This window comes from Excalfactoria chinensis, chromosome 1 (genome assembly GCF_039878825.1).
Source record: "Excalfactoria chinensis isolate bCotChi1 chromosome 1, bCotChi1.hap2, whole genome shotgun sequence".
Taxonomy (NCBI): Eukaryota; Metazoa; Chordata; class Aves; order Galliformes; family Phasianidae; genus Excalfactoria; species Excalfactoria chinensis.
Window position 1 is genome coordinate 88,877,828 of NC_092825.1, and position 23,198 is coordinate 88,901,025.

The 23,198-nt window shown below is 35.5% G+C and overlaps 1 protein-coding gene across 3 annotated transcripts in view; it reads right to left on the minus strand.

Moving 5' to 3' along the window:
• The window catches only part of CADM2 (cell adhesion molecule 2), a 640,564-nt gene that overhangs the window by 163,336 nt on the left and 454,030 nt on the right, over positions 1–23,198 (minus strand). For all 3 annotated transcript variants that reach the window (XM_072327210.1, XM_072327211.1, XM_072327209.1), the window contains one exon: positions 13,667–13,816. In XM_072327210.1, coding sequence (XP_072183311.1) covers positions 13,667–13,816 — 150 coding nt within the window. The remainder of the gene's footprint in view (positions 1–13,666; positions 13,817–23,198) is intronic.

The window sequence follows — 23,198 nt, forward strand, 5'->3', positions numbered from 1 at the left end:
TCAAGCCCGTAAGTTTGAGCTTCCCTCTGCAAGAACTGGCTGTTGCTCTGACACTAAGTGAATGCTTGCCAGAGGGTGAGGTTTTTTGTGGCATCATTCTGGCAAGAGCTGTGCTACAAAACGAACTGATCTGTTGGCATATTGCTCTGTGGTGCCACAGTTCACGCCCCAATCCTACTTCCCAGGGAACTGAAATTCACAGTTGCAACCAACTACAGATAAACTTAGATACACAAACATGATTCTTGAGGCAGACCTTTTCACTACTCCAACACACCACACCTAGCATGGGCATGTGTTCTCCATATAATGGGATAAAACTAAAATCTATATTAATTTTTGTTTGCAATTTGAAGCGAGGCAATACAGACAAAATTAGAAATGATGTTTTGTAAGTAATGTGTGCAGGTAAGCTAATGTCTTCTATGTTAATAAAAACATAAACTAACTCATTTCAAATTTTTTTTTGTTTATTTTATGAACAAAATTAATTGTGCTGAGAGGATGGCTATGGAATGTTTTAATTTTAAAAATCATTTCCATCTCACATACAAAAAGCTAAACTAAAAATAAATGCTGTAAAAAAACACTTTTTTTTTTTTTTTTTTAATATGCTAAACAACTTATCCCCCAAAATTAAAATTAAAATAAAATAAAAATTAGGTTTGATAGTTGATACTGGATTTGCAAAAGGAAAATTTCAAGACAGTGATATTTCCTTCTCAGCAAGTCCAGATATCACTCAATTTATATTTGGAACTAGGTTAGCTTTAAAAAGAAATAAAGAATTCATTATTAGTACACATCAGATTCAAGAGATGCTTGCAGATCATGAAGACACATCTATGTTTGAAAGGCAAACAATGGCAAGATGCCTTGATGACTAAGGATACCTGTTACAGAAGGGGAGGCTACAGAAATCTGGTCCATTTCTTCAAATTCTTTTGATCCTCATTGTGTAAGATGGTGCCTTTTCACAAACTTTTACAAGTGCAAGTTCAGATGCAATTCCTCTATTGGCTAACAGTTCAGGCATGCATCATTAACCTGATGCTTGAAGTCCTGGTATTTGTTTAAAATATGACTTATACAATAACCAGTAAAGAACAAATTCCCCTGCAAAACACATAGGGATGATCCTTGACAGAATGAGGAAGTGTCACAAATGCTTTACAAAGGAACTACTACAGAGATGCTGACAAAGGTAGCTTAATAAGACTGTGCATAAAGTATGCTGAGAGATTTTAAAGCTCCTATTTGCCTCAGCACAAGGTTCTTCCAGTTGTAGGCAAGTACAATTTCAGTATGAAATTGTACATTGACAAATAGAAAGAAGAAATATATCCTCCCTCCCAGCCCTACCCTAACAGAAGCTGAAAGCAGCTTTTGCAGAAAGATGACAATACGAAATGCAAAAGACTGACCAGGCAGCATGAAAGCACAGTGCACTGCAAGAAAGAAAATGCTAAGCAATTTTTGAAGTGTTAATAAGGAGAAGCTGAAGCCTTCAACAGGTCAGAAAAAAAAAAAAAAAAAATACTTATTCACAATCCTGGCTTATCTTCACAGGGAGAAAATTCCATATGTGAGTCAGTTGCTAAGAAAGCTCTGAGTAATGCACATACAAGTCTGACTTTTTTAAGTTGACATTTCTACTTTTCCAGGGGATAAGAGCTGTCAGAAGAGTTCCCTAGGTAGAGCAGAGGATTGCATAGAAGTATTATTCTGTAGGTTTCAAAGCATTGTGGCATAAGTACTTTGATGGAATTAGCAGTGGTGAATTAGGAAATAGCCTCATACTCTGTTCTTAGCACTAAAAATTACCTCACCCATGGCAGAACCAGAACAAAGGAAAGAATCAGAAGGAAACCAGCTGCAGATTTTCTGATAGGGCAGAAGACTACATTTCCTTCTGCTAATGATTTCACATTGTCATTAACTAACATCTGGCAATGGGGCAGAACAGGTAACTACAGACAATACCACTGTAAACATTGCTATTAGATTTGTCAAGAGCTCAGTTACCAGAGCCCTTAAGACATCTTCATTCCTTGTCTGATTTTATCAAAAGATGTGCCTATAATAAACATTATTATGCAAAAATTAAAAATGATAAATAACTTATCAAATACATTGGAAGAATATGCTCTGCATCTGTATGAAACCAAAATAGGGACTACATAAAATTTTTCTACATACTTGGACAAAAAAGGTCTTTAACGATAGCGTTTGGCATGGGTTAATCACCTACTTCATTAGAGAAAAGAATACATACTGAGAACATCTTTCTGCGATCTGATTAAGCAATGAGCCAATACAATTGTAAATCTTCCATAAATTCCCCATGGTTCACCTCTGCAGAAACAATTCTTCACTCCTCAGATCCTATTCTTCATTTTCAGATGATCGCTGCACTAACTGTATACAAAAACTTTATATCACGCTGTTAAAAGAAATGGAATGTGACTGTTCTGCAATTCTCCTTAGAAACACCAATTAAGAGGCTGAATTATCCTTATATATTTTTAATTTTTTAATAAGATAACAATAAAAACCAAAACTATTTTATTCTAGTACATACAGTGCAATGGTTCATTTTCTAATGTTTTAGTGACTGATATAATGTATTCTATCTGTAAGAGAGGTAAGCACAATTTTAGGGTACTACTCTATCCCCACAGTGATATACTATGAATGTAAATTCCAACTCATTGGAATATTTCTTCATTTGAATAAAGCAGATTTTAAGTCTTGTCTGCACTTCTTCATAGTATTTCCAAGCATCAAAAGTACTAGTTCTATGTAATACTTACCCATATTACAGAGAGCTTCATGCAAGTTCGGTCAAGTTTGACATATTCATTTAACACAGTTCAATTCAGGTAAGAATTTTCTTTTTTTTTTCTGTGTTAGTAGTAAGCAGAACAACCATGATATTAAAATAGAAATGATGGGATTTGCACTGAGACAACATAATAATTTCATTCAAGATGGGAAAAATAGAGATGACAGGCACTTTATTTTCAGGCTACAAAACAGACCAAAAAAGTCTGAAAGATATCAGAAGGGAGAATATGCCTTCTATGAAATCAAATAAAGAAATACAGAAGTGCTAGGACTGTACTTTGTGATGCACGCTTTATAAACCAAGCTTTTGTTCACAGATGTAAGCTGAATCACCACCAGATAATCTGTATGCGAAGAATGATCTAGTAAGGTGGCATTATATTTTTTTTTCCTATAAATGTTATTTCAGATAACAAGAAATTCTATTTAAGTTGGTTTTCCTTCCATTTAACATACATTTGAGCTGTCAGTGTAGTTACATAGTATTATTCTCTTAGGCTGCCACTGGCTAATAAAGCTACAGATAGAAATAAAATAATAACAGCCCATGACAGGCTACATTTAAAATGGTTGATCAGACTGATCAATGGGAATTTGCTTTTAAAGCTAAATTCAGGTGCAAGGAAGGAAAAGATAACTGTTGATCTCCACAGTTTGCTCATATCTCACTGAACTGCAAAGCATTTGGGATGCAGCCCCAGTCTTAATGCAGCTGCCACATACAGAAAAATCCTCCTTTTCTTCTTGTACTCCATAACATAAATGCACATCTGCCTTTCTCTTCCAAAAATAATTCTGTTAGCATCTATACCCTTTTAGAATCTATGTTGGTCTAAACTCATATCTCGTTTTCATTTTAAATTTCAAAAGCTTTTTTATTTTTTCATGTGACTATTCTGTATGTTTAAACAGCATTCGGAACACTTAGTAACATTTTCAAATTAATATATACACAAGCATTATCAGTTGCCACAGATTAGTTGTTACAAGTGATTTTTATATTTTTGTAACACCTGTTAACATGCTTTGAACTCTCTCTGCACCACTGGTTTGCTGTTGTTTTGTTTTCTTCTCCATTTACACAATTGCCTATTGGTTTTGTGTTTCCTCAAGCTCCTTTTATCCAGAGTACAAAACTCTGAAAGTAATCTCATTCTAGTTGATTCAGTTCTCGTTTCTGTTCAATTTAAAGTTATTTTCTCTGGCTCACAGCAGAACATCACACGGTCTCTCTCACTGAGTTATTGAGGATTTTCACCCCGTATCACCAGCTCATCAGCAATTACTTTTCTGCACACACATCCTTAAAGATCTGGGACATGATGATTTGTTACACTTTCTGTGCCAAAACAATCATGAAGGAAGTTCCTTAAACAAGTTTTTACCAAGAAGGAAGCAGGGAGATGAGCATTTCTTATATTAAGCAGTAGTCGATAGACTTTCATTTTCATCCCAGAAACTGAAATAACACTTTTATGTTCATACACAATGAAAGCATACATTTACTGCTCTTATTTCAATGTAGTTGGATATATTCAAATCATTAGCTTGCCTGACCTTAACATGAGCAGTCTATAATATAAACAGACATATATAATATAAGCATCATAGAATGGCTTGGCTTGAGAGGGATGGTAAAGATCATTGTGGCCTTGAATCATCTGCCTTTTTGATAGGCTTCATAATATCTAATGTTTGATTCCCACTGTCAATGAACATTCAAATAAGGCATACTATTTTTGGTGATAGAATGGGTTTGGTGCAAACTTAAACTTCTGCATTGGTTTTCTTTATTTCTACAAAGAAAACCTTATCCTAAAAAAAATTGTGATTTCCTTCATATCACCGGGTACCTATTGACAAGGGCATATTTTTATTAAGATTTAAGATAATAGTGTTCTATTTTATTTTACTTTGGACACTAAATACTCCAGATGTTTAACATTATGTTTTCCTACAGTGGCTAAAGATGTATCTGTAGCAATATCTAACCAGAATTATCAAATCAGATTCTGGGATGGGTGAGTCTAAGTGACTCACATAAGGCTAATCCAGACTGATAGAATGATGTTTTTCCTATTTCTTATTTTTTTTCTTACACAGCAGTCACCGTCTCTCAGTCATATACTTTGGCAGTTTTCCCTCCCTACCTCCATAGTCACTTGGGTAATTCACTAAAAATATGTTGTTGAATCACTCTTTTGGACTATATTTCTTTTGAACTGCTGTTTTTATTCCCTCAGCAGTTGCTGACTGATAGTTAACCTCTACCTTAACCCTTCAAAATGTAGTTGAAATGGCACTCACTGTACCACCTGCTAATAGTCTACGGTTGCTGTGATAACATCACATTCATTTTTTGTTTCTGTTTCAAAGCCTTTGAATTTATTGTTTCCCGTATCAAGTCAGTGTGTTGTGGAATCGCAGATTTTGTACACGTTAAGCTACATGCATGTTTATAAAACACAGGAACCCTGCAGAATCTGGACAGGCCTGCCAGCAACAAATATCTTAGCTAGTTCAAGTGCTAGCTAAGGTGATCATTCATGGCTGTGCAATTCACACACTGTGCTTTGCAGACACCATGATGTTTTCAGAGGTTTTTGTTTCATCATTATAAAACTCTTGTTTTATAAGAGTTTTATTATCTAAATGCAAAGCCAAGAATGCACTTGTGTTCTGGATGTTTTCATATTTTATATGGAACATATCACTTCCTCCAGTGCTGCACGTATCTGAATGTTCTATGATCGCCTCTCCATTCTAATGTTTTAAAAATATTTTTATACTTTTATCCTAAAGCACTGCCTGCTTCTTTATAATCTGATATACCACTTCTAAATACTCAAACTTCAACTTTTTCTACTGCTGCTGTTTTCCTTTGAGAAGCACCACTTTTACCAGCTCTGCAAATATCAGATGTTCTTTGCAAACTCAGTAGTTCTTTTTTTTTTTTTTTTTTTTTTTTCCTACAAAGTTAAGTTTTCTTGGATCTAGTGATCATTTACACAACAAAACATTCAGGTTCTGGTCTGTTTGGTAGTTCTCTCATCCTTATAACTTTATTGTACTGAAGATGCTGTGATATAACAATCAGTACTCTCGCTTGTCATGTAGTTTCTTTTTGAAAACACACACACACATACAAAAAAAGCACCCAAGAAACCAACAAAAAACACCTAAGGAACAGTGTTCGCCATGATTAAAAACAAAATGCCTTTTACTGCCTACCATCATGTTCTTTATGACGTGCAATGTTGAGCTCTACTGCTCCTGGATCTACTGCCTATCACTGAGAACCTATTCTCCCTCTTGTCTTTCCCTGCACTCCAATTGTTCCTCAGTATCACTTCCTCTTAGAGTTGTCTGAAAGAAAACAACAGGTTCAGAATTAATTGTAATGTGCCATTAGCGCACAGAGGTCAGCTACAAGAAAATTCTCTTTACATTCTTTTTTTTTTTACTCCCTTCTACATACTCCTTAAAAAATAAAAATAAAAAACCCCACAATTATGATGGCTTAAAAGATTCTTTGCAATTTAAAACAAAAATAGCCACCAGCATGAGTATTACAAAGCTTCCTGACAGAGTAAGCTTAGCAGTGTCATCACAACTATCATCTCACTTCAGCATATTCCAGTGCATCACATCAGCTTCATTCTCCATTTAGCTTGAGTGCTAGCAAACTTAATTTCTGCACATACTCACATTTCAGCATAATATAATGCAAACTCCTACACTTTCTAACTATCTCTACAATATGCTCATTTACTCTCTGCTAAAGAAATGAAAAAAAAAAAAAAAATGCTGTAAGTGGGAGTAGTTCTACTAATTTATTACAATGAAATAATATTCTAATGCATTGTAATACATTTTTAAGTGAAAATTTCATACTCATAAAGGAAATAACTGTCAAGATATTTTAAAAGACTCCTGTTCCCTTTTATCATGCTATCTTTAAGATGCATGAACAAAAGCATTTGGGTTTTTAGAAGTGGCTGGTTTTGATGCCCTGGTTTTTGAGGATCAAGTGAGACATCTCCTGTTCTCAAAAGCTCTGAAGAGATTTATTTATTATTATTATTATTATTATTATTATTATTATTATTATTATTATTATTATTATTATTATTATTATTTTCCCCTATGTACTAAGCAACTACTAAGCAACTATTATTCAAGATCATTTAAACTTCTTTCCTAACCATGGATCAGAGGTATAGCATACTGGTTTTTGTTGAATGGAGTCAGTTTTCTCCACAGCAGTCCATTTGATGAGCTGGTTTAGATCCGTGGCCAGAGTAATGTTGATAACACACCTCAATTTTGGCTGTTTCTGAGCAGTGCCTGCACAGTGCCTTCTCTGTTTCTCACTCTGGCCTCTCCCAGGGAGGAAACTGGAGGTGGTCAGGAAGCTATGAGGGGACACAGCCAGGAAAGCTGAGCAGAACTGACCCAAGAGATACTCTAGGCCCTGTAAAACATAACTGTGGAACTGACAGATTTGACCAATAATACAAAAAATTAAACTCAGTCAGAAATCTTGGAAGAACTATTCTAAAAGATCATCATGGAAAGTTCTCTATGTAAAGATCTTCCTCCTCTAAACCAGATTTCTATCTCCCACAGTTTTGGCTTTGAGTGCTAGAAACTTGTCAAATGTTATAAAATATTTAAAAGCTATTGCTACTCAGATCAGGGAAAAAAGAAAAAAAAAAGAAAATCCGTTCCCTATGCATCTCTTACACACAACTATTAAGTCATAGTTTGACAACAACTGTCTAAATAGTTTTCTTGTTTTTTTCTTTGTTTACCTTTTTGCACTGTTTTTCATTTTTTATCATGGGTTTACTTGAAGGTATTACCTCACCGAGTGAGTCTATTAAATATTAAGTAACTGTGAATCTTTAATTTCTTTGTGTATCCTACAACGGAGTACAGCTGGGTCATCATCTACTGTCTGATCCCATCTCCACTCTATTATGCAATATGTAACAGAGCATGTGAAGGTAGAGACAGAAGTCCATTCATCACTGCTGCCTGATTTCACATTACTTAATTGCTAACATTCAGTTCTCCCAACAGCACAGCCTGACCATCTCTCTGTGTAACTAATCTAAAGAGTATATTTCCTGTTTTCCTCTCTATTCCTAAACTAAACACTATTTTCTTTGCTTCCTTATTTTGTCTGAACTGACTCCTTCTCTCTGAGGATTGTTTGTTTACATGTATACCTACACGTGAAATTCAACTGCTTACAAAAATTGTTAAATGCCATTCAAGAAGTTCAGCATTTCTGTCCCATCCTCCCCCTCCCCCCCCCCATATTCTCAAATGATTCTTGTAATTTGCAAGTGCTTCTTCTTTTTTGTATAGATCAACATACAAGGCTGACTCATCCCACAGTGGCGTAAATTGGTCTTATACTTAAATTCAATATCTGGAGCCTGGCTTCCACAAAACAAGTCAATGTAAACTAGAAGGAATAGCATGCCTACAACATGAGAGGAGACGGGATTTTATCCCAAGAAAATGCCACAGCACTAGTATCATTTCTATACCATTCAGTTTTGATAGTGCCATAGTAAGAATCAAAGATCTTTGCAGTGATGATTCCCCCTAAGCTGACATTATGTGGTCTGTAGTTTAAATCCGATGCCTTGTGCACTGTGAGTTTCTGAGTCTCTCTGGAAATGTCTTTATGTTGGGGAAAAAATAAAAATAAAAGCCAGGAGTTGCTTTCTGGAGCCAAAAAGGCATGATGCTTTTATCAGACACATGTCCTGCCTCTAAACTTACCCAGCAGTTCTAACATGACAGTTGCAGCCCTGAGAGGGCACAACTGCAGAAACCTTCAAGTAGGTGCTATACCCAAATGCATCCCCGCATGTTCATCTGCGGTACTGTGCCTATCAGAGAAGCTCAGGGGAGCTCTGCAAGTACAGTGCCCTCTTGTAACTCTTCCCTAGCACACAAGTGTCTTTGAAAGCTTTCAAGACGATGGGGAGTTATACAAATGCCAAGCACTCTTACACGTAACATAATCAAAGGTCATCTGAAGAAACATACTCTGCTGCTGAAGGTCGAATAATCTTGAGGTTGGAATATGCTTTCTAATGTTTTAGTAAAACATGAAAGTGCTACTACTTAATGAAAGCACAAGGGAAATGTGCTGATCTTTGATTAGCATCAGGTATATGTCCCCTCAAAATACGATGTGTCAGTTTGAGACAAGCTTATCATGATCATTATCAATACAGGTGATTTTATTGTGGGCAGATTTCCAAATTCCCTGCTAAGGTAAAGAGCAGGTATTTTACACCTGTGTTTGTCCAACTAAACAAAATTTTTAGGTAAATACTAGGTTCTGTTTCTTGTCCTTCTCTTTAGTCTGATTGCTCACTTTTATACTGATCAGTTTAAACAACTCTGACAACAACAGCCATTGTTAAGCTGTACATGTCTGCTTTGCAGCTCAATAACCCACTCCATATGTATCTATAATCCCTACTGAAAGGGAACATGAAAAGAAGACTGTTCCAGCAAGCTAAGTGAAAATTCTTCTAAGTCTTCTCTTTACCAGCCGTCTATGTCTCCATGCTACCACCTTTTTGTTACGCATCTCCATTTATATTTATGTCTCTTTGTATTTATTTCTCACTCTAAATCCCTTAGAAATACCACAAGTGAATCTGAAATAAAATGGCCTATATTCATTTAAAATCAAATCCACAAGTTCTACATTGCTCTTCTTACAAAGGCAGATATATGACTATACCTACTTTGGTGCATAAAGTGGCACAGAGATTTCTATGATAATTACTCAATTGAATATTATGTAAAGAAAAACACATTTCATGTAAGGCACACAATTTGCATTTGTTTCTAAAGAATCTTAACTTGCTGAGAGTGAGCTGTGAGCTCATATTTTCCAGGAAGACAAATCTTTAAAATTCTATCCAAGGGGTAGAGTGGGAAAACTGATAACAGTTGCAGGAAATTGCTGAGCTCATTAAAATAAGGCCATATAAACACTTACAATGGATACACAGCATCCTTGAAGCCACAATTTAGAGAAAGCAGAAAAAAATAAGTACAAGAAAGAAAAAAAAAGAGACAGAATGTTGAATAAGAGATGCCATCACTGACACTAAATCCACAAGATCAAACATTTGTATTTCCAAGTATTTCAGTTAGCATAAGTTAAAACAATACAGTTAATACATTTTAGAGTGTAAAAATAGTCTTGAAGAGAAGTTACTGTTTTATCTTGCTTTGCTTAAAAAATAAAGTTACAACCTTTTTCCTATAGCAGGCATTTCTCCTTCCTGCAGGCTACTCCATTCCTACAACTGAGTCAACCACATTTCAAGCATGAACTTAGAACAAATCACATACTTCAGGTGGTAAGGACCAAGAAACAGCCACTGAATCAGTTTCATACGTGTTATATTTTCTGAAAGAAAACTCTACGCATCATTTACTATTCTTATTATTTCAAGATTGCATAGGCTAAGGGAGAAAATGTCTCAAGTTATACATAGCCTCTGACTCCTACATAAATATTAAGTAAGTATTAAATTGCTGAAAAGGTAGGAGCAGAGGTGTTTTTTCCCAATGAAACATCCTCCTAACCAAGGAAAATCTGTGCTTTAAAATATGCCTACATGGCAGCACAAGAGGGAAAAGAATAAGTTCTGACTTAGCTTTTGGCATTAGTGTAGTTGGCTCATTATATTTCCATGTGTAGAACTTGTAAAACAAGAAAAGGAAGAACATGACTTCTAACTTTGAAGTCAATGATTGCATCACAGTTCAGGACACAAAATTACATGATGATGCTTTTTATAGTATGAGTAATTCATTTTGAATAAAGTGGAGACTAACAATAAATCTCTTGTCAAAAGGCACAGTGACTTGGAAGCAGACTTTCCCCCTCTCTAACCAGAGAACTCTGTTGGCACACAGTTAGCTTTATTCTGGTCAGAAAATGTTTTGCAAGATAGGAAAAGCAATTTGTACAAGAAAGAAGTATGAATGCCCCATCAAGAACAATCTAGCAGTGGAGAGCTTTTCACTGTACAGACAATTTCCTCTTTTTTTTTGGAACCTATTCTGCCATATGCTGACAGCTGTTACCTCCCTCTTCTACTGCTGCAGTTAGGACTTTCTTTTGATGTTTACCTGACTTCCTTCATTGTACTACAAGATTCATAATTGTTACAGCATATAGCAATCAAAATAATTTTAATACTTCTTTTTTTTTTTTTTTTTTTTTTTTTCCCCTTCCTTGTATGAAAATAACTTATGCTTTCTGTCAAGAAAATAACTTACTAGACGGTTACAAGATTAAAGGCATGCAATTCTGACTTCGTTCAGACTACAGTAATATGGATGTAAGGTCTGCCAGTAGATCTCCTCTAGGCTTCTTCTTAGTTTTCTATACAGAACTTAACCCAGCATCCTGAGGCTCACCAGTTTTCATGAATTTTCAGCTTGAGAAACACAGCTATTAAATAGTGGTGCTGAAGGGAGAACTAAGACCTTAAGGTTAGTTTTGGTTAACCCTACGAGACAGGTTTGAAAAGACTCTAGATGAGGCACTGCTTTCAAAAAATTAAATGTAATGACTGGATCTAGCAAAAAGCTGCTTTTTATAGCCAAGTTGTATGCATGACTGAGACAAGTAGGTAAAGCAGAAAAGAATGAAGAAAACTTCACAGTTGCATTTGCCATCATTTACAGACAAAATCAAGGTACCAGCACTGTAAATATTTCTCACCATTTTGTATCAATAAAACAAGTATCACTATGTGAAGGAAATGCCTTTCTTATACACAAAGAACAGATACAAATGCACACAATAAAAACAGCATCGAAAAGTTCTAATCCTATTTTCAGAGATGACTGACAGTTTTCTGTATGAGAGTTGGATTTACTTCTCAGTGCCCTACTTATATTCAAGTTTGGAGAAGTCACACAAAGATTTCAAAGCTTTTCCTATATACAAACAACTAAATACCTGCGACTGAAGGACCTAGACTTGATCACATTAGACCCTCTCCAGTCTCATAGATGTTCAGCAGTCCCTCTACAAACAACTGATTTGAATCCTAGCATATTCCTCAAAGTCCTGGGACAAATTCAATATACAGTACTGTCTTTTACATTTACACACTTCAGCTCCTCACATTTCTAGTGGTGAATACATATCACGACTATGTACTTAATATTGCTGCTTGCCATTCAAATTCTTCTGCTTCAATTCATTGTATTAAAATGTAACACAAACTTCATTTATTCTTTGTAAAATTAGAAATCTAGGTAGAGTATACAGAAAATTAAATTTGTATCAAAATGCCTACACAGTTAAACTATTTGTGGTTCTCCTGCATCTTTCTCTACATCCTTTAAAATGACGTTTACTTATAAAAGGTATAAATTTTACAAGTATTGCTATGCTCTACCAACAAACAAGTTTTCTCAATTCTTAGTTTTGCAGACATTATTTACTGATTCCAATTCACTAACAACTGAAGAAAAAATAAAGTTCTCAATTTAAGTAAAGGTTATAGGCCTAGACTTTATGGCACTTATGTTTGCACCTTAGAAGCCTCTCACCTTGAAGTCTATATTCAAAAGGTACTTATGATTTCAAATAAATTGCAAATCAAATGATTACACGCTACAGGAAATTAGATAAAAGAGAAAGGAACCACTTCAACGCTATAAAGAGATTCTATTCAGCTATTATATTAATCGCAGAAATCCATATTTTGATTGCAGCTTCTGCGGGTATGAAATGACAGGTTTTAGACTCTGTTTTCATTTGAGCACATAGATCCAGACAGCATTTTAAGTCCTGCAATGTGTTGTAAAGTGTTGCAATCATTTAGCAAGGAATTTGGACAGCATTTCTTTAATTTTAAACAGATAACTAACTGTGCTTCTCATGGTATGTTCAAGAATACATAGCTCCTAGCAGAACAAACTCAAGAAGTAGAATAAAGTATAAAACACTGCTGAACTGCAGAACATCCATGTCACTAAGATCAACACCAAAATTTTTGCATTTTTGAACCCAAGTGATGCTTCTATTATTTGTAACTTTTGTTTAAATAGATATGGTATCTAGTGTTTTCGTTAGGTTGACATTCTTTTATGTAATTTATATTTTATATAAATTTATATTTTCAGACAAGGGGAAAAGTCTTGTAAATATACTGTACTACAGTGATCATGACCTTCTTTTTCTAAGGTATGAACACTTTCCAGTACTTTTTCCTATGTTAACTTAGATTAAAATATTGTGCATGGCATATTTGGAAAAGAGTACACAGAATAACAAGAAATTTTGATCATCTTTTACAGTAAGAATGTGTATCACAGCAACTGGATACTGCACTAATGACAAAATGAATTTCCAGTACACCTGAATATATACATATACATATATAAGCAGACAAAATAATAAAATCAAGTTAAAGATTTATGAACTAATCCTTTCTTTGTCAGTCTTAATTCATAAATACTCTTTAGAGATATTTTGTAGCAAAGTTTTCCAAATCAGCTTGCACTAAGAATTTCATACATTATCTTCTCTTAATAACAACATTTTATACAAAAGGAAGAAATGCAGTGAAGCAGGTTTACCCATGAGAAAAACCGATAAAATATTTTTTCATAATTATAGCTGAAAGCACATATTCCGAGCACATATTCCTATTCTTTCAACCTTACAACATTAAAATGAAATTGTTTAAAACAAGTCTGTCTTAGAAAGAATGCTGCAGAACCATGAGTTCTAGAAATAATTTACCTTTTTTGTCATCGAAGTATAGTGTCTGTTGAGCTGGATTTGACCACTGGAGGGAGGTGTTATCATTTTGATCGACCCTGCAGGTCAAATTTGCCGTTCCCCCTTCAACAACTGTGACGTTCTGTGTAAGTGGAAACTGCCCTTGGCTACCTGAGGAGGGATGGGATGGGAGGGAAAGGGAAGAAAAAAGGAAAAAACAAAAGATTTCAGTTGTAGAACTGAATTCATTGAAGCAACTTCACACAGGTGACAATGCGAACAATATTCATCAAGAAGTATAATATAAAAACACTGGAAAAAGAAATAAGATAAGCAATATTTTCTCTGAAGAAATGAAACAGAAAAATGAATTTAAGAAACAGTGATATTTTCCCCCCCGTATGTGATATGATTTAGCTTCAAAGAAGTAGCTTGCAATCTTCATTTTCTCAGACACACATACAAACCCAGATGTCCACGATATGAATCCACAAAGGGCTCACATGGTGCAGACATATACAGATGTCTCAGTACAGATAATACTGTAAAAACACTCTTGAAAACACCACTGAAAACATAAAAACATAGGTTTTTAAACAAACAGGTTAGCCTAGATTCCCTGTGTCATTTTATGCTTTTTGATGAACTCTTGGGATGATGTTTTTTTTCTGTCAAGTTCGGAATGTTGTTGGAGAGAAACATAACATGAATCTAATACCAGATACATCCTCTGTTGAGAGAATATAACCTGATCATATATGAAAATGGAAGCAATGATGTAGTAGTGCTCTTTCACATCTGTGAGTCTATCCCAAAGCATTATGAATCACATTAAGTGCTTGCTGAGATGTCACTGGGATGATTTCCAAATACCTCTATACAATACAGAAACAGTATCAGCCAGGTTCTTGAATCACAAGCATTTTCAATGGCATAGTTAGACTGAAGTGTTGCTTTGTGTATTGTGAAAATAGCACACCTTGCCAAACAGTAGAACTCATTCTGACAAGAATAGCACAAGGGAGCAGAATAACCATGTGGGATGTCTTCTTTTTCCTTTTTCATGGAAAGAAAAGGTCCTCAATAATAAGCAAGAAAAATAAGAGAGATAGGCTTAATCTGCACAAGGATACAGTGCAAAAAGAAAAAAATAAAAATAAAAAAAAATAGACAATCCAATAGACTAAATAAAATACATGCTTTTTTTCTTTTATACAGGACCTATTAATACAAGACACGCTCAAGGTTAGCTAAGGATGCTAGCATAAGAAATATTACAACAAGATCGACACTCAAGTGGAATGCATCAGAAGTGAAAAATCCCTCTACAGACCTAGAGGAGTGAACATAGACACAAGTACACTGATAAAACTAACTCTACAATAGATACTATAACACATAAATCTATTGTCTAGCATACAGATTTTCAGATGACCAGAGTAAGGAATTACTAAGTACGCGATTAACTAAATTAACTAAAATTCTATTTGACTGGCTGACATTGCAAAAATAAATAAATAAATAAATAAATAAATAGACAGTTCTAGCATGACTTTGATAGCTGTCCATTCTCCTATGTAAAATGATTTGGATGGCCCTAGACCTGGTGTATGAGTACCAACATCACAAAAGCTCTTAGTATTCTAATAATTCAACACCCTTCATAAGTAGTCTCTTTTTAAAATTCTACTGCTGTAAGTGCTCATAATCTCAAAAACAAAACAAAACAAACAAACAAAAACAAAAAACAAAAAAACAAAAAAACAAAAAACAAAACAAAACAAAAAAAAAAACCAAAAAACAAGAAAAAAAACACACACAAAAAAACAACCCATCAGCAGTGTTAAGAAAGGGCAGCCCTGGCTGCAGAAATGGTGGGGTTCAAGATCCTTAGACCAGTAAGGATGACATACTGCAAGCTCACTACCCTAGACTTCAAGAAAGCTGACTTCAGCCTCTTTGGGGATCTGCTTGACAGTGTTACATGAGATAAAGCCCTGTAGGGAAAAACAGTCCAGGAAACCTGAGTAGTATTCAGAGGTCACCTCCTCCAAGTTCAAGAGCAATGCATCCCAACAAAGAGGAAGTTAGGCAAAAACACTGTGAGAAATGCATCAATCAACAAAGAGCTTCTAAACAAAGTGAAATACAAAAAGGAAGTCAACAGAGGGTGGAAGCAAGGACAGGTAGCCTGGGAGGAATACAGAGAAATAGTCTGAGCAGCCTGCAATCGTATTAGAAAAACTAAGCCCTGACAGAATAAAATGTGGTCAGTGACATCAATGACAACAAAGAAGTCTTCTATAAGTACATCAATGATAAAAGAAAAACATGGGCCCTCTCTGTGAGACCTGGTTAGTTGGGATATGAAGAAAACTGAGGTATGGTTTCACTAAAAGCAAACTGTTCCTGACAAGATTGGTGATGTTCTATGGTGAGCTTACAGCATTGGTGGATAAGGGAAGAGTAATTGACATTATCTACTTGACCTTGTAGAAAGCATTACACTGTCCCACAAGACATTCTTATCTCTAAACTGGAGAAGCATGGATTAGATGGATGGACTTCTTGATATATAGGGAATTAGCTGTATGGTCATACTCAAAGAGATGAGGTTAACAGCTCAGTGTCCAGGTGGAGACCAGTGACAAAGATTCTTCATGGGGCAGTATTGCAACAAATGCTATACCTCTGTTGATGACATGGATGACTGACTCTGTGGTGTGGTCAGCATCCTGGAAGGAATGTCATTCACAGGGATCTAGACAACCTTGAGAAGTGGGCCTTCATGAACCTCAGGAAGTTCACCAAAGGTAAGATCCTGCACTGGAGTTGCAGCAATCCCAGGCATGAATATAAGCTAGGTGATGAGCGGATTGAGAGCAGCCCTGAGAAGGATTTGGGGGTGTTTGCCGTTGAAAAAATCACCATGAACCAGTAGTCTGCACATGCAGCCCAGAAAGCCATCTGTATCCCAAGCTGCTTTAAATGAAGTGTGTCTAGCTGGGCACAGGAATTGATTGTCCACCTCTACTATGCACTCATGAGACCCCACCCACAGTACCAAGGTTAGCTCTAGGACCACCAATGTTTGAAGGACATGGATCTGTTGAGGAAAGTCTAGAACAGGGCCATGAGGATGATCAGTGGACTGAGGTACCTCTACTATGAAGTCAGGTTGAGAGAGATGGGATTATTCAAGCTGAAGAAGATAAGGCTTTGGGGAGACATTATAGCAGCCTTCCAGTATCAATAGGAAAGGGAGAGGAACTTTTTTCAATGGTGTGTAGTGGTAGGACAGGACATTATGGCTTTAAACAGAAGGAGGCTATATTTAGATCAGATATAAGAAGAAATTCTATACTACAAGGGTGGTAAGGCATTGGAACAGGTTGCCAGTAGAACTTACGGATGTCTCACTGGAAGTGTTCAAGGTTGGACAGAGTTTCAAACAATCTGGCATATTGGCAGGTGTCCCTGCCCATGGTAGGAGGGTTGAAATCACGTGATTGTTAAGATCCCTTCCAACCCAAATTACTCTATCATTCTGTGATCCCAACTAATAAATTTATATATATAATTTATTTTTGTAATCTCAAAGAAAAACACTTTCATGTCTTAGTTTAGAAAATTGAAAGGTTTCCATCAAAATGCCAAATCTGAATATCTGGTATTAAAAAATACAAACTGAATTGTATCATTTTTGTAAAATACCAACTTCCTGTAGATGTCTAAATTGCAAAATTTACTATTTACTTATGTTCTCTATAAGAGGGTAATTACTATTAACAGGACAACAAATACAGTAAATAAAAATATGAAATATTGCAAATACCATGTCTAACTTAAATGCTGCAAAAAAATAAATGCCAAAATTCTCATGACATCTTCTGTGTCTCACACTTCATTAATCAAATGCTGTTTCTTGAAAACCACACATTGAGAAATGCTTGATGAGTGAAAAAATCATAAACAAGAGTGGAAAGAAAAAAAGAAAAAAAAAAAGAAAGAAAACAGAAGAGATTTGTCATTTTCTTTCATTTATTCTCTTTCAACTCCAGTGTGTCAAGGAATCTCAAGATATGGCATAAATTGCTTATTGCTTAAATTAGAATTTTAAAAATCCAGAAGAAATGCACACAGCCTGTTATTACTTCCACTAAATTATAAGCATCTTACCAAAGAAATAACCTTCTAAAGTATGAGCTGCATATAAGAGGCTATGGAGGCTAAAATAGGTTTTGCATATAAGAAGCATTAAACAGAGCCTAGTGCCAATGAAATCTGAATCAGTGACTGTGATTTACATTTAACTATCTTCTATTCATATTCTTTAATAAAGAAACGATGTAATGATTCAGAACCCTATTAATATGATTTGGGAAATCTTCCTAGGATTATCCTACATCCGCTTTTTGATGTTATAGTTCTTACAATGAACACCTCAACACATAAGCAATCTCTTATTTTTTAATTATGGTCATGTCACAGCCTTATTGATCAGAACAGTGCTTATTATGTAAACTACGCTGCTCAGCCATTTAAATGGAAACTGTGGGTCCCTGCATCTGATAGGGGTGTCATGGTTTTGTAATTTTGCTATCAGTATTCCACATCATAACATCATGTAAAGTATGGATAATTTTACCGAATGTTCAGCTCACAGTAGAAGACTACATATCCCAGAGAACATCACGGTCAGGGATAAGACACAGGACAAGGACACTATATAATCTCACTCCTGGGCTGGAATCGCTCTCTTGAATCCTCGGAGCGTGTGGGAGCATTCCAGCCATTTCGTCTAGACCTTACAGTAGTATTCTCGGTTTTGGGACTCACTCTCTCTCCTATTTTGCTTGATTCATTAGTCTTAATTTCAATTATATTGTATTATATTGTGTTATCCTGTATTTCGGTATAGTATTTAGTAAATAGGTGTGCCTCCTTAGATCGTTGCTGCTGTTTCTTCTTCCCTTTCCCTTTTTCCCTTTCCTTTTTGGGCCAGCAGCCCTGCGGGACAGCTGCCCTTTGTCACGGGAGCAGGTAGATTTTTGGTTAACCTGTAACAAGGGGTCAGGAAAATTTTCTTTCCTCTTACCACTGTATTGAGTGCCAATATATTAGAAATTAATCAAGTAAAATTAATAAAGAATACAAAAGTCAAAGCAAAGAATTCCCCCTGTCCCTCATTAATACAGAAAGTTCATGGATCTGGAGAAAATGCACATAGTTTGATTGGAAGCCTACAGGGGAATAAGAGATATAAAGAAAATGAGCAAATAATTCTGGAAATTAGCTTGTGAGGAAGTAAGGAAGACCGTGTGCAAGACAGAAAAATAGAAAAAAATAAGAGTAAAAGAATGAGTACTTCACATCTCTTAAACAAGACCAAAACTATTAGTACAATATGGGAAAAGTAACACTAAAAACTTTTAGGAGATTTATCTACTTTGTTGTTTGTACCACCATCTCACTTACTTAGGTTACTGAAGGACATCTGAAACAAGAGGAAAGGTTTATAAAAGCTCATAAGCAGGTAAAGAAAATGTTATAGAAACTATGAGGTCATTTCAGATAGTATTACATGTGGCTTTTATGCCACTGAGCTCTGGTCATGGTATAACTCAGTAGCTTGTAGGAGATGTCTCATTTCTATTAAACAGGTAGTATGCACCCACAAAGCACAGAAGAGAAGCTGCCATCCCATGCAGGTTACTCAGTGTGATGAAAAACCCTTCACCATCACTGAAGCAGACAAGGTATTCACAGTTACGTCTAGGTACTACTATTCAACATTGGGTGCAGCAGCTTCTGCAGCAGCACATTAACCCAAGGCTGGAAGCCACCAACTGGAATCAGAACATCAATCCCAATGGGACTTGCTTTGAAAAACTTCATCATACCTAGGATAACCTGTCACCATTGAAAAAAACAAAAACCAAACCAAAACAAAAACAAACAAAAAACAAACAAGCAAAAAATAAACAGAAAACACTCATAACCCCTAGAACTGAGTATGGTAGTTCTGACCCACACAAATAGTCCCATTAAATCAAGAATGCTTAGTGGGGAACATTCAGGAAGAAGGTAGCATGACCAGACTGAGGGCAGTTTATTGAGATTTAACAAAGCTGATATGTTGAAAGAAACAGAACTTTCATCATTTCAAGACCTGGAAATTATCTCTGTGGTTCTCCAGTATGGAAATTGTTTAACATTTAATAATGAATGTAAGACTTTGCCTTAACTTCTTCCTTAAAACAGTGAGCAGACATTGAATGAGACAAGAGACAACATCCTTTAACAAAACATCCCACCTTTAAGACATCTAGCAATGGAAATCCCAGTGGTACCTCTGGTAACTTATTTCAGTGAGTTAACAGTCGCAACAGTTCAAACAAACGAAAACAAAACAAAAAAGTGCTTTCTCGCTTGTCTGAATTAATCTTACTGCAGCACTGAGAATCCATGGGCTCTTGTTACATCTTCTTCCCTGCTCTGAAGAGCCCTTTATTATCAGATTTCTCTTTCTTTCGCCGGTACTTACAGATTATGATCATGTCACCCATTAACCTTATCTTTGATAAGCTAAATAAATTGAGCTCCTAAGTCTTGCCGTAGAAATCACATTTTACTAATCCTTTAATTAGTCTGTGGCTTTTCTCTGTGTCCTCTACTATTTTTCATCTTTTCTTCTGAAGTGTGGCTCCCAGACCTAGAGACCCCAGTGTAGGGGTCACAGAAGCAACAGATACAAAGGTCTTATCACTGTTTTTACCAGCCCTTCACAGTCTTGCTTGTATACCTATGTGAGGCCCCTTGGCCCCGGGTAACTGCCTGTCTACCACGATACTGGTATTATTCCTCAGACAACGCTCCCCATTCTGCTTCTGTTACCTCCTCCTGTAGTTCCTACATGCCTGTCCTTATGTTTCATACTGCACTGAAACATGTATCTCTGAGACAAGTGATCTGTACTCTTCATTATTTCATATATCCATAGTTGGTGTGACACTGGCAATGTTACTGGCAACAATTTTGTTTCCCAGTGTGTTTCTAAAAACCAACTCTGAAATACATAGTACAGTACCACCTGTTTTTCCTTGTGAAGTAAAGCACTGAGATGCAGCTATTCTTTGGAGAGTTCTTACTTATCATTCAATGTCATCCTGTTAGGTTTTTTTGTTTGTTTGTTTTTGTTTTGTTTTCCAAACAGTTCTAATTTGCTTAATGACCTTAATGCTTATAAGGTTGGTTTTGAATAAGTTTTGTTTATTAATCAATATGTTATTTCAAGCCAAATGCCTTACAGAAATAAAAACTTTTTAAAGATTATGGTTACCTTTTTCCAGGCATAACTGGAACTTGCAAAATCATCCAAGTATTGGGGTAGTCCAATATTAATTGAAAAATACATTCAGAAACACATTGAAAATAAATTCATTCTTAATGAAGCTTTTTTTTTTTTTTTTTATATATAAATACATATATACATATAGCATAGAATGATAGAAGTTTCTGTTAAGGCAGAAATTCTAGCTGCAAATGAATATTCATATTTCCTTTAATGCTGGTGATGACACTTGGACATAATCCCATAAAACTAACAGAAATTGTAGATTTCAAAGCCTGATTTATATTCCTAATTCTATTATTGACCTGCCACATGACCTTGGGTAATTCATCTAACCTATGCCCTGCTACTTACTCTACACAAAAGAAATACTGATCCTTGTTCAAGTTGTAAAAATATTTCAATTGAAAACTGTAACTTTTTCTTTTTTGTTTATATGTTTCTACTTTTTGTTATCTGGCTACATATCATACTGCTGATAATGTGGTACAGAGAAATCTACTTATAGAGAACAGGAGCTTTCCACGGAAATTAACTTCATTATTTTATTTCAACTTAAAGGATGAAAACCTGTAACACTTTGCTGCTTATACTGTTTAAATCACATTAACTTTTCATTTGTGCTTACGCATTATTAATTAGCTTTTATATTCATCTTTGTTCTACAAATGATTCAAGGGTCTCCCCACCAAAATGCAACTCCTCTACAGGGAGAAGTTCCTATTATACGAAACGTAATTTCCAAAAAACAAATGCCTTTATTTGCAGAGTCATTTCTTTATTTTAAGTACTCAGTGTGCCAATTTGGAACACAGTCAAGAAGTACAATCAGAAAGACTACATAGATTCCCAAGAATTTTAATATGAATTCCAAACTTGAAGTATGAATCCAAGTCTATCTAAATTTCTTTAACTTCTATGTTAGACTCACCAATGACACAAACATAAATTCTCACATTATATTTACTCTATCTTGTTGAAAAAACAAAACTGATAATGACAGTAACAAAACTGTATTCATATTAATAGGAAACCATAGTGAACAGGAACGTTACTCCAGCACAACTTCTACATGCTCAACACATGAAAAGAAAGGAATAAAGAACTTGGCATATGACTTAATAATAGTTAATTATAAGGTAAATATCAATCTCCAGTAGAAAATTTCTAAGCACTTCCCACACTACTCATCGGGGTAGTCAGCACTTCCCAAATATATCACCATTTGGATTGCACTGTGCTATCTGAACAAACCAAGAGTTTTTGTCTGCCTCTCACCAGATGGCCCCTGAATTCCTGGAGCAACTCAGCATCTTTCCCTTCTATTCTTTGAACACAACCAGCCAGGATGCTATACTCCACTGCAGGAGTCTCAGCATCATACTACAAAACAGAAATTCCTTATTTCAGGTTAAAGCTATGGAAAGGATGTTGGAATTTGGTATTTGATCTATAGACAGGTACTGAGACTTGCTATATAGCTATCATATGGGATTACATGATGATAAAGGACCCTAGGCTGGCAACGGCCAGGGTTCTCTTGAAGCAGGGAACCACAGGTACTCCAGAGTTTTGCAGCATGTCAGGTGTTAAAAAATGGAGAAAAAAGCATGGAGATGAGCAGTGCCAGGAACATAGGAATTATTGCTGGTTAGCTGGGAGAAATTTAAAGTGAAAGTGGGTTGTAAACTCAGAATGAAAAGGTAAGATAGGTCGACAGAGCCAGTATGAATGTTAAGTCTTTCACATACAATTAATTTTGGAGTAACGAGAAATCCCTCCTCAAATGCTACATACCAAGTGTTTAAGGGATGTTTTATCTTTATACAAATATATATATATATCATATATATATATATAATGTATACAGAGAGAGAAAATACAGAACATGTAAAATCATATGTATTCTTCTGAACATAGGTTTTTAGGTAAGTTCTGTGCAATTTAAGTTTTTACTTTATCATTAAACTGAATGAAGTGGTGGAATAACCGCAAAAAGAGTGTTACATCTAGATGTCATTGTCATCATGATGTATTTCTCTTCACATTTTAGGAAGCTTTGTTAGTAAAATTGTTGTGCCTAGATGGAGCTATAGTTAAGTATATTCCACTCCAGATTGCAACGTAGAAGACCAACATTCTTTCTTGTTCAATAGACAGGTTCATATCTCATTAGCCACAAGCTGTTTCCATTCAAGG